General features: G+C 36.7%; 1 protein-coding gene across 5 annotated transcripts in view; it reads right to left on the bottom strand.

Moving 5' to 3' along the window:
• Positions 1–13,753, bottom strand: part of Lrba (LPS responsive beige-like anchor protein) — a 578,506-nt gene that overhangs the window by 423,539 nt on the left and 141,214 nt on the right. For all 5 annotated transcript variants that reach the window (XM_036190835.1, XM_036190833.1, XM_036190836.1 and 2 more), the window contains 2 exons: positions 4,804–4,882; positions 3,369–3,502 (listed from right to left, as the gene is read on the bottom strand). In XM_036190835.1, the coding sequence (XP_036046728.1) occupies positions 3,369–3,502; positions 4,804–4,882 (213 nt within the window). The remainder of the gene's footprint in view (positions 1–3,368; positions 3,503–4,803; positions 4,883–13,753) is intronic.

Raw genomic sequence — 13,753 nt, 5'->3', positions numbered from 1 at the left:
TCTTATTAGTACCTTGACCTCCGACCTCACACTAAACCTTAACAGAAATGCAAGCCATTGTCTGTTATGTATTCCTCATTTCCTATAAACTAATTATTTACATTTTCCTTTCTATGTTTTGTTTTAGATTAACTAAAAATATCCTTAGGAAGGAACTTTTATTTCATTAATGACCATCTAAACAGTTATTTAGTTTAAATACCCAATATAATCAAAGAGCAGTTCGAAGGATTTGTTATAGCTAATATATTTAAAAAGCAATTCCAATAATTATAATGATTGGATAACCAAATAGCATTATAATGATCAAAAACTTACAACTGTTAGTTCTGTATTAAATAATTCGTAGTGACATTTAAAAACCCTATGATATTACTTCCATGTTTTTACTTCATTAAAGCTCTTCCACATATAGACAACTCATTCTCTATCTCATCTTTATGCTCTTTAGTTTTTCTTCTTTTTTAAATAATAATCCCTCAGCTGAACAAAGGTACAGGTTGGTATTTTGAATCTTTACATGTACCTTTCATTTTCTTTAGAAAAGTGAGAACCATTTTTCCCAGTGTTAGAAATGACAGGAATTTGCAATGTTTGCAGTAGCATACAAATTAGCTACATAGCATTTCTGTGCTGCAGGCATCAGGCAAGCAGGTCATTAACTAAAGTGTGGGTTTGCACTGTTAAGATGTCTAAAACACCTCAGACCAAGGCGGCCAAGCAGGAAGGAAAGGACAGAGCTACCATCTTTCTTGGATGGCCTGGACCTCTGTTGTCTAAAACTCTGTTACTTCTTAAAATGTAACCCTGCTACAAGCCTAGTTTTACCCAAACTTCAAAACCTAGTCCTCTTGCTCAAAGTGGGAGAAGTAGTCTTTCCCTAGGAAAAGCATACCAATTGGTTACACAAGACCAATTGATTAGTTCTGAAAATACAAATAAAAATAACCTACAGGCTAAGAGGTTGTATTTAGGAATTTTACAACAATTAATGAAGAAAGAATCTGAAAGAAAGCAATAAGGGTTATATGGGAAAGTTTGGAGGAAGGAAGGAGATGGAAGAAATGATGTAATTATAATCTCAAAAATAAAAGAAAAATGACCAAAAAAAAAAATCTAATTTCTCGTAGTGACTCAAATCTGAACCTATCACAGTTATGTCATTAATCTTCATTGGATTAGTTAATTAACTAATTAAATCCACAGGAACCAGAATTACCACCTCTGGATTTTAATCTGGACCTTCTCACATCTGTTCACATGTATAATGAACAACAGAGACAGAAAGGACTTCAGGCAACCAAAATTAGAAAGGTTTATACAATGTTCTTTGATCTACCACACGTACAGGTATTTCAATACTTATATAGAAAAATACATGTATATACATTTGTTTACTTTCAGTCTTATTTCAGAATGATATAATACATATAATCTTTATATTCAACATAAAGAAAACATATACACTGAACAGTCGAGTGCTCAGAAAAATAATGTAATGAAAGGTCTCTTCTTGGAACAATTAATGTGGTTTTGCAGGGGAGTAGATGTGCTAAAGGAGTAGAGTGAGGAGACGTCACAGACCTGGGGTTAGACTGCTCACATTAAGTGCGTGCTTAAAGAACTCTCCTGCTACAAACACAAATACATAACTGTGAATAAAGACGGAGGTTCGTAAGTGGACATACCACTTTAAAAATAATTATTTGATACATGAAACAAAAATTAAGCTTTGAAAAGTCTTGCAATTCATACTTTGAAGCATTTTTTAAATCAATTATTTTCAAATTGTATTATTTTAATAAATAAGTGTCCTTTATAATTACATCAAGTAATCTATTATTAAATAAATTATTGATGCATGAAACTTACTGAAGTATTTCTAAAATTAGAAATTTCTTTTCAAATAAATTCACTGTTATTTTTGGACTCTGGAAATGAGATCAAGCATCGCCAAATGTAAACTTGATATTTAGGACACCAAAGAAAAAAGTTGGGATTTCCTACCAGGATCCTTGAGCTTTGGTAAATTATCAGTACTTACATTACACCATCAATATTACCCCCAAACAAATGAAACTCAGCAATTATACCCCAACCATATTCAAACAAAAAAAAATAATAATTCAGATTATCATTAATAAAATTCTCAAGCTTGACTTTTATAATCTCTACTTTGGGGACAGCAGCTGATATTTTTAAGTTAACCTATTAAATTAGTTGCTTTGAAACAATTTCTCATGTAGCCCAGGCCAGGTGTAAAACTCCCTATTTGGGGGTTTCCACTTCCCAAGTGCTGGGATTCCCAGTTCTACTGGTAAGTTCTTAAGCAGAATCAGTTATTTGAAAAGTTGTTTTCTGTTGCACTGATTCATGTTGCCTGAGAAAATTCAGGGTGAATTTTCCTTCACCTAATTGTGTCATCTTCTCTAATATTTCACGACATTTCGTACACAATGCCTCACACCAAAAAAAGAAAAGAGAAAAGAAACAACAGAAGGACGGGAGGGAACCAAGGAGAGAGGGAGGGAGGGAGGGAGAACCACTGCCCTTCATCCACTCTTTAAGCAGCCTAGTAACTAGTCTTCTCAGCAACCCCCTCTGCATGTCTTTAGAGACGCCTTCAAAGCACCTACCTAAATGAGTCCTAGTCACCCAAATAGGATATAAGCAGGGTAGTTTACAGTACCACTGTTATTTATAGAGTATCATTGTACCAGCGGAGAATAATAATGCAGTCCACATTACTAATATGTGGCAAGACATGGCTGTTTCTATGGACTTTTTGAGGGGAGGGGGGTAATTTGAGACAGAGTTTCTCTTTGTAACAGCCTGTCCTGGAACTCACTATTGTAGTTCAAGTAGTTCAAGGCTGGCCTTGAACTCACAGAGATCCACCTGTGTCTGCCTCCCAAGTGCTGGGATTAAAGGTATGCGCCACCACACCCAGCTTCTATGGATCTTAAATTCAAGTAAAACTCTGCTACACCTGTCTCCCTAATTCTCTAACCCATGGTTAATTGAATTGTACTAAAAAACTAAATCTTGATCCCAAAATGAAACTCAATGGTAAAGCACTTGCATAGCATGTACAAGATCCCAAGTTCAACCTCCAGCACTACAAAACAAACACTACTGCTTTGCCCTAATGCTTTTACACTTCATCCAAATTGCTGGTTAAAAACAAAAACAAAACTAAACTAAAACAGATTAAAATATAACAGATTAGTGATAAAGTCTTCAAAAGTCAAAGATGTGTGAGGGCCTTGCCAATAGCAAAGATATTTAGAAGATGCACACATTTCTCATTCAAGCATATAACTTTGTAATGTAAAGAAATACAAACAGAATAAAGGAAAACCACCTACTTGTTCCTTCTATAAGCAGTTCTTGTCCGTGACTACCCAAAAGTGTCCGAGAAAGGAAAGGTGCAAAATCCACAAAAATCTCTCGGAGCAGAGGCGCTGCCTTCTCCAGTGCATGTTCTAGCCTCTCTGTGATACTAACAGAAAGATGTTGCAAGTTACCAGCTTTCTGTGTTGGAAAGTGAAATCTACTTCCATAGAACTGTCAAGTTACATGAAAAATAAGAATGACCAAAAGACACATTCTTGTGTCTACTAGCTTTCTACTTACAATGTCCTCTTTCACCACGATACATCTCTCCACTCCAAGTCCTCAAAGACAGCCTGATAAACAACCGTTCCAAGCAGCACTTCTTACTGGAAGTTGCATGAGTTAAAAGCACTTTTTCTGTGACTTCATTATAACTCAAACTAACCCGAGACCTCATCTAATTTATATGCTCATCAAACTCAGCTATCAGTATTCTGATCAAGCTATCGGTAACTTGAGATAAAAAATCATGTCTTCATTTCTAAGTTGTCAGTTGTAGTATGTAAATGTTTCTAAAAAGCAGTTCATATTTTTATTCATGTGATAACAATTTCTCTCTAATATGATCTAAGTAACCTCATTAGAAAAATCACAGACTACACATTAATAATATCTCCATTAAAATATTAAGTTTGCATGAGTATGCATATATGTTCAAATATAATTAATCATACTTTTAATGAGTTTAAAAAAATAAACAGGTGTGCTGCATTTCAGGAAACTGGCAAGTATCCAGAACTTTACACAGCAAACAAGTCATCAGCAGCCAGTGCCTATCTTGGTTCACAATAGTACTTCCAGCTTATGTGACACACAGCGCAGTCCCTGCTGAAATTATCAGATACCTCCTACAGGATTCTGCTCCCCACAACCACCTCCTCACAGGTTTTTCCCTGTGCCTCACAGAAACTTTTAAGCATGTGTGATCCCACAAATATACACCTTTCAAAGAAGTACCCCACTGCCCTGGAGAGACAGAGATTTGGCAGTTATGGTAAGAAAAAACAAGAATTCTCTGACCAATTAGGGTATAGTGGTTGAAAATAGGTATATAAATTTCAAAATTAAACTTTGAAACATACATTCCAAATTAAAATTGTAAGTAAAAGTCAAAATATATGTGAGATTATTAATGTGGTCATAAGTGAACAGACATCATCACTGCAACACTTTTAAACAAAAGGAACAATGAATTCCTAATGATTCTTAATTATTTGAAATATATACCATGAATTCATAAAAATATTTGTCATATATGTAGCAATTTTATTACAAGTTTCTCATAAATATTTTACAACATAATATTTTGAAATAAAATTAATTTCTAAAGTATTTGAGGGAGGGGAGAGAAAAGGGTGGGTCATGAAAACACACAAATTTCAGTTCCCAAGTGAGCAGCTTAAATACCTCATGTGTGCAACTGGGTCTTGTGGGACAGAGCCAACTGCTGGGACTGAAGGCAATTTTGCATTAGGTGATCTACTTCCTGTAAAAGAAAAGCACTTCACAGTAATTGTCTGGTTTTAGATACAACAATTCAAACAAATCTGATCTCTTTACTGCAGCCAACAAACATGTATTACAGTGTAATTTTTTCAAACATGTATCACACTTAACATACATTTTTTTGATTAATCAAAGTTTTTTCCTTAAATATTTATATGTAAGGCCATTTGTGCTAGGCAACCCTCCTATCCAAAGGATATAGAAGAAGCAGACAAGTATTGATAGAATCTGATCCACTGGGTTAGGATCAATTTCCTAACCAATATTTGGTACCAATAGAAACTAACAAGCAAAAGCTTTCTTTTCAATGAAGTAAAAATTAGAAAGATAAAATTCTAATTTAGCTTTAAATAGTTGTACCACTATCACCAGGACAATAACCTTTCAGTCAATCATCAGAGAACTTGTACTACAGCATGACTGATCAAGAGTCTAACACAGTAAACAATCCATAGACACCTGAGGAACAGTTCTTACATTATTTTCATGCCATCTATACTTTCTCATATGAGTTTTCATTAATTACAATATGACTTGTTTTCTTGCACTTATTTCAATTGATACTTTTTATTTTTTTCAAGATCACAGAGGAGACAGTAACAAGGCACAGATTTTTATGAGGAGTTTCACACAGCCTAGTGAATACCAGGGCTCACCCAATAGATGACAAGAAGGTAAAGATCTGATCTGCTCCCCAGCCTCCAGGACTTTAGGGCAGGGAAGCCATACCTAGAGTCCGCATGGCATGCACTGCATGTACTAGCTACCATCTCCCCTGCCTATTTTTTCCAACTGATGTTTGTTTCAGTTTTATTTTAAAACAGGGTCTCGTGTAACTCAGGTTGTCCTCAAATTCACAATGCCGCCAAGAATAACCTTGAATGTTTGAGTTATTACATGTACCCTGCCCTATAAATTCTGGGATTACATGTATACACCACCACATCTGGCTTCTAGTTGGCATGTTTAATGCACTTCCAGCTACCGTACAGCACTTTTTAAAGAGCATAACTCTCATCCTTCCCACCCAGCTACCTCTAGCAGCTGGAGATTCTTAACATTTAATTGAAGAGCTTCATGAATGTGAACTGCAGATATAGTTCCCCTAATCATCCCAACTCCTGAACTTAAACAGGGCAATTTTCTCACTCTCCTTCTCTTTCCTACCATTTCTACTCCAATGTTTTAATTTAAAGTACTGAATAAAATTAATTTACATTATATAGTCTCATTCCAATCTATTGAATTAATGTTTCTTCATGATCTTTAATGCTTATATCTTAATATTGTTAACAAACAATTCAAACCTTATATTGTACAAAGTGTTCAAATTATTTTCTCCTAAACAGAAGTCATTGTCTTTACATTATCAAGAAATAACTGTTCATAAACTTGAACAGATAAGAGAATAGGACAAGCCAGGCAGTGGTGGTGCACAAGCCTTTAATTCCACCACTCAGGAGGCAGAGCCAGGCGGATCTCTGTGAGTTCAAGTCCAGCCTGGTCTACAGCATGAGATCCAGGACAGGCACCAAAACTACACAGAGAAAGCCTGTCTCGAAAAACCAAAAAAAAAAAAAAAAAAAAAAAAATAGGCCAGAAAAATAGCCCTGAGCTAAGAAAGGATAGGAATAGAAATACATAATGGTAAGACTTGAGGAACTAATCCAAAAGACTAAGCTGGAAAATAATTCTGAGGTATGAAAAGTCTCAAAAGCTCAAGAAAACAAAAGGGGAAATAAGTTTCTGCTTAAGAATCAAAATATACAGGATTAGGCTGCCAATCAATCTAAGGTAGAAGTAGAATGGAAATAGAGTCATTGCTATCTAGCCAGTATTAGGAGGAAATGCAATATTAAATTCTCTCTCAAGATAGGGCCAAATGAATTTCAGGAATCCAGTTGGCATGGTAGTAAAGACCTGAGGTGGTCAAGTACAGATGAGTACAATGTGCTGGCAATTGCAGTCCATTTGCCAAGTTGTAACCTACAAGGGTGCCAGGTCAATGTGAGAGCAAACAGAGACTAAATTCCACTACAGCCCTTCACCAGAAGTGACCAAAAAAGTCAGTAAATACATGAAGCTTTACCACACACACACACACACACACACACACACACACACACACACACACACACACACGCGGTGGTATTATGTTCCCCGAAGTATTGTGTGTTCCCGGAAATAAACTTATCTGGAGTCAGAGACAGCCACAATATTAAACATGAGGATAGGTGGTGGTGGCACACGCCTTTAATCCCAGCACTCGGGAGGCAGAACCAGGCGGATCTCTGTGAGTTCTAGGCCACATTAGAAACGCTAGGCTTGGTGACACACGCCTTTGATCCCAGGGAGTGGGGGGAAAAGAGAAAGATTATATTAGGCATGAAGGCCAGAAACTAGAAGCATTTTGGCTGGTTAAGCTTTTAGGCTTTGGAGCAGCACAGTTCAGCTGAGATTCATGTGGATGAGGACACAGAGCTTGCAGTCTGAGGAAATAAGACCAGCTAAGGAACTGGCGAGGTGAGGAAGCTGTGGCTTGTTCTGCTTCTCTGATCTTCCAGCATTCACCCCAATAACTGGGCTCAGGTTTATTCTTATTAATAAAACCTGTTAAGGTTCCTGCTACACACACATATGCTAATAAACAGAACTCTAAAATCTACGCACTATTAGAGGTCTAATATGTTTAATTTGTTTCTCAATCTTCAAGCATGACTATGCTTGAAACATCTCAACAGGACAAAATTGGTATAGCCAGAAAATGCCTATCTAAGATATAGAGAAAGTGTTTAACTGATGTCAGGGGTAAGCCCTCAGACATCCAAGGGCTAGCCTGATGCTATCTGCCATGCCTTGTTTTTAAGAGGTTTACTGAAGCCCACATCTAGTACTTACACTTTTTTGTTTAGGATAAACACTTTCAGAGCACAGACACCCTATGACCATGAAGAATCAACATAAAAATCAACACTACTGTGCAATCATGTTACAACACAAGCATAAACTCTGTCCAAAGAAACAAAATAATCAAATATCCCAAGCCTTATAAGAGATTGCCATTTCTTTACAAGTTGTAATTGTGGCCTAAGTTTTCTCTTCTCTCAGGTAGTACTATAATAACTGACCAGAGAATTACCTTGGCTTCTTCATAGTATTGAATCTAGAAGCCTCATTTCTTTCTCACAAAAGTCACTGAACACAAGCTCTGGTTCTATAATAAACTCTGTGACTGGTGTGCCACAGGTTACCCATCAAATTGGAGTCTCAGTTGGATCTGGCTAGAATACACTGAAACACTATGCATGAAGTCAGTTAGCAACAGAACGGAGCTGGAAATATCAATCCCAGCTGACATAAAAGAAAAACCCTGCACATGGTGTGGGTACAAGTCTCTAGTACCTAGGAGGCTGATACAGAAAAATTACAACTGTGAGACTAACCTGGGCAAAGACATCCTTCTCAAAACAAAAGCAAACATAAAACAAAAAACAAAAAACAAAAAACAACAACAACAAAAAAAAAAACAGAATGAGGAGAATGTCTAAGAATGCTTTTTCAGTAATAACTCATTTCTCTGTAAGATTCACATTATCCCAGATGATAATTAAAACTTATAGAGTGCCCTCCAGGCCAAAAGTAACTTCTGTTTGGAAAGGTCCCACCAAAGTCCCAGGAATTGCCAACTGGGTTCATCACTGATTAAGCCTTGGAGAGGAGACTTCTCTCCCCTAATCCTAACACAAGGAAACACTTCCCAAGGGCCCTTGGGAAAGTCAATCCCTATGTAAATTTCAATATCTGTTTTAATGAACTGATAAGTAAGTTTCTCTGATTATTCCCCTCCCTTGACTGGAAGCTGTGGATGGGTTACTTTCCTCCATTTCCTCCATCCTTTGTTTCTGTTTTTCTATACCCAAGAGAAAACTCATTCCTTATGCAAGCTAAGGAGGCAGTCCACCAACTGAGCTACATCCAAACCCCCACTTCCTACACTCTTTTGACAATAAAACTGGTTCTTGAATAACTTATCAACCACTAACCTCAATTACAAATTGTTAATAAAATACTTCTCAGGACAGGGTATAGTGGCATATGCCCGTAATCCCAACACTTTGAAGCCTGAAGCAGAAGGATTAGAAACTGGAGGTCAGCTTGTGCTACATGGTAAGACATTATAAATAAATAAAGTAATTAAATGTTCTCCAGCATCACTTGACAGGTGGTAGTATTTTTAAAGACTATATACTCTAAATATTTCAGCTACTTTCTCTAATATTTGTTGTTATTCCTAAACTTTTATGATATTAATAAAAAGGAACACAGAAGTACCTATCTACTTAAATGTAGAAAACAGGGTCTGATGAAATGGCTCAGCCATTAAGAGCACTGACTGCTCTTCCAGAGGACCCAGGTTCAATTCCCAGCACCCACACGCCAGCTCACAACTGTCTATAACTCCAGTCCCAGTGTACCCAACACCCTCACACAGACATATGTACAGGCAAAACATCAATGCACATAAAAAATAAATAATAAAATAAAATGTGGAAAATAGGTGTAATAAATCCAAAAATATTTGGGCAAAATTATAAAGGAAGATTAGCTTTGACTCTGTTAATTGGCTCTAACTGTTTTTACAGTGTGATGCTAAGGACTGAACCAAAGATTGTCCTGAGCTATACTCCCAGCCCTGATTTTTTTTTGGGGGGGGTGGGTGGGGGGGAGGTGGTTTCAAGACAGGGTTTCACTGTGTAGCCCTGGCTATCCTGAAACTCACTCCGTAGACCAGGCTAGCCTCAAGCTTACAGAGATCCACCTGTCTCTGCTTCCCATGTGCTGGGATTAAAGGCATGTGCCACCATCACCTGTCCCTGATTCTAATTTTGATGAGCTGAAATAATGTTTTGGACACTGAGAAAGGCTCAGTCTCTCTGGCTTACTAGAGGCTTCCCAGGCTGGGCCAGCCAACAAAGCACAGCTCCCGCTTTTGGATTCAAATGTGGTTTATTCAACAGTGAAATCTGGGTTCATTTCAACGTGGGCCCTCCACAAAGAGTAGCCATTTGTTTTTGTGGTTTTTCTATTGGTTGTTTGTTTCCTTTCTTCTGTGGCAGCCTCCAGGAACACACACAAGCGTTAGATCTGTGCCTGTAAATGCTGAGAGGGTGCAAGCATTACAGTGCCTATAATTATAGAATGAATGCTGTCAGGAGGACAAGAGACTCCTTCCAAAAACATATGAATGCAAAAGAACCTGCCAAAGTCGAAACCATAGACCCTGAAATAATCAGTCAACAGGTTGGTATTTGCCAACAGTCATGAACTGAGAAGCTTATTATTGAGAATCAAGAGAAGCCCAGGCCTATGGCCTAGGACTAGGAACCAGCCACCACACTAATCACCTATAGCATCCATTCTGTTTGAAGCACAATCTCTTGCTTTGCCTTGCTCTGTGGGAGCTGATAAACTGAGACACACTTCCATTCTGTCACAGCCACAGTGTGAAGAGATGGCTGTCTGCCCACAGTTAGGTGTAAATGAGGACCTAGAGGTCACTCAGAACAATGTTGTATATCATTGTATTCCCTTTCCACCATACCCCATTGTGAAGCTCATTCACATTTGTGGAAGGCCTTTGCAGACAGTTTCTTGGTCATTAAGAATAAGCAGAATTATTTCCTTATACTCTTGCACCAAATAAACCGATTACAATTTTTTAATTAAAGACTGGGGAAGAATAATTCACTGGTAGAGAGCACTTGCCTCATATACACAGACCTTACATTAAAATCCCAGTGTGTTGAAGGAAGTATTTTGTTTTTAAGAATAAGAATAGTATTTGCTGCAAATGAAACAGTAACAAAATGTATTTCTTAGCACTCACTGCCTTTGGGGGGAAAAAGGTCAATTATCATTCCTAAAAGTGAATACAGCAAAAGAGATTTTTACAAAATGGACTTTTAACTCTAACTCACAGGACTTGGGCTCAAGAGATGGCTCACTAGATAGGAGCACTTACATCTAAAGGACCCAAGTTTGGTTCCCAGCATCCACACCAGGCACACAGATCACAACTGTTGCTATCTACAGCTCCACCTATAACTCTGGTTTCAGGAGTTTCACACTTCCTTCTGGCCTCCTCAAGAACCCAAACACGGCATACTTGGCATACACACAGAGGTACACAGATATATGAATAAAAATAAAAATAAATCTTGAAGTCACAGGACACTTGCACAACAATGATTAAAAAAAATTAACCAGAAATATTAAAAAACAAACAGTAGAAAGAAGGATGAAGTAAATATATCAGTAATTTCACATGAGACTGTCCTTCAATCCATCAGGAAAAATATGTAGTTATGCATTTTTATTGAAAACTTAAAAATGTATAATAAGTTAGTTTTCACATTGAACATTTCTAAAAGATAATCAGCCATGTAAATGCAGAGGTTGCTGCCAACACATGGAAGGCATGGGCTTGTGCTTTCCTAATCTGTGCCCTGACATGCACGGCTCCTGTAAACCAACAGTTTTACATGTCTATAAATAGATCTTCCAACAACATCTATGCAGGAGTAAAATATTACTTACAAATCCCCTAACAATCTAAGTAATAGATCCTTACAATAAGGAGCCATTGAATCAAATACAAACTTTTATTCACTAAACACTGCTATGCTGCACATTTGTGTGAGTGGATAGGCATGTGTCTATGTGTGTGTTTGACTGTCTGTCTGTCTGCAAAGAAAAGTCTATATGCCCAATAAAAGCTTATTCAAAGAAATGAAGCTTTTTTATTGACTGAGTAAGGACAAACCTTTTAGATTGATACTAAATTTTGCAAATGAGCAAGCACTCAGTGCACAAATTACTAAAGAATGCTGCACTTGGTTCCACTGCTGAGTCAAATTCAATTTTGTTTTTATTATTTATAGTTTGAAATATCAGAGCAAAGATGATAAAATTTTTTTTAAAAATACTGCATATTAACATACAAAAACATATTATATTGTACATAATTCAATATTTGTTGATGAGTAACTTTAAATGCTCCAGATTTTTATACAGTTACTTAAACTTAGTTTCCTTTTCTTTGAAAACAGAAGGGTGTAGATACCTTCTCTGATGTTTGTCTTCTACCTCTTTTAAAGAGAAGTTGCCACTGTTGAAATGAAAAATCTAGAGAAGCTAAGGTATATCATTCCAAGAAAAATCTTAAATCTCTATACTAAAATATTTGAACGTATTAATTACATATTTAATAATATATAGTTATAAAATGTAAATATGAAAACTACCAATTTTAAACTAAATTACAAAGCTATTTCAATGGTAATATTTCAAGAGGGAAACTTAGACAGACTTTAATTCCTTTTCTGGGTCTGTCTATCCAGTCTTAGCTGTTCTTTGATCATAGTGCATGAAAAATTTAGGAGATCTTTCTTTATATTACAATTTCCAAATACTTTAAACTTTCTTGCTATAAACTCATTGTGCATCTTATATTTATATGGCTTCTTTCAATTTCCATTTGGATCTATGAATTGTTTGTGAAGCGCTTCTTTATTAGCCAGTAATGTATTAGTGAATTTGAGCAGAGATTTTGTGGTTGTTCCTGGCTCACTACAAAATTAAGAACCATAATCATCTTTGTCGGGAGGCGAAGACTGAAGGCACACTGCAGGTCCACGGTCAGTCAGTCTACAACGCATTAAGGTATTCTAGCTTAGCCTGAGCTAAGAGCAAGACTTCAGGGAGAGGAAGAAGGAAGGGGAAGAGGAGATGGAGAAGGAGAGCATGAGAGAGAATGAACTTCCCTGGCTCAGAATATAATAACAATCATCAGCTCATCCACAAATGATTTTCAAAAATTCTACTAGAACCCATAGAAAGAAAATAAAATTTTATATTTATTCATTTATTATTTGATTCTCTTATTTTAAATGGCAAATAAGTCAAGATATGCCCCCAAATCTACCAGTTATAGTTAATAAAATACAAGAGAGAACTTCCTGTGGACTTAGGATTCCAAGTGAAAGAGTGCCTGAGGTGGTACAAACCTACCACGGCAGATAAAGAAACACCAAGCAGAGACAGAGAAGGTCCTAAAGATGACCAAACACCGCTCTGGCAGCAGTAGTCACAGCATCGGTTAGAAACAAGTAATGAAATGAAAGCCAGGCAAAAACAAAACCAGCTTGCAAAAGAGGAAAGGAACAGTCAGATGTAAAGATAAAAATGAATGAAGAAAAGAAAACCAACACCACAAAGATGACATGGAATAACTGAAAAAAAAAAAAAATGGATGCTTTAAGAAAGCAACACAGGTTGACGAGGCTCATAGCACAATTGCACAGTGCATACTTAATAAGTATGAGGCTCTGATCCACCGAACTAAATCAACTAATTAATTAATTAATTAAGGAACTCACAGAATAGCAAATACTTTAAAATTCTAGCTCAACAAAGAAAAAAATGAGAATTTATTTGAACAACACTACCACCACCAATTAAGCAAACTTTGAATAACAGGAAACAAAGGGATACATTGTGAGTCAGGCCCATAAGGTACAATATAATTATATAAATTTTGGCTAGTAGTTACATAAGACTTCAAGACAGCGAATTAATTTGGAATTCTCCATTCATACCATGGATTTAGAGAAAAGAAAAAGATCACCTAAACAAGTTATCTCCCCTGTGATTTAAAATGTGAAGAACATACTAGAAAGTGGCCAGAAATCTAGCATGGGGGTACATGCCTGCGATCCCAGCACTCAAGAAGCTGAGAAAACGCAGAACTTCAGAGTCAGCTTGGAGAACACAGGAGGCCCTCTTGCCGTCT

Source organism: Onychomys torridus, chromosome 6 (assembly GCF_903995425.1).
Source record: "Onychomys torridus chromosome 6, mOncTor1.1, whole genome shotgun sequence".
NCBI classification, from domain to species: domain Eukaryota; kingdom Metazoa; phylum Chordata; class Mammalia; order Rodentia; family Cricetidae; genus Onychomys; species Onychomys torridus.
The sequence above is the reverse complement of the archived record's forward strand: the minus strand, read 5'-3'. Positions and strand labels throughout refer to the sequence as shown.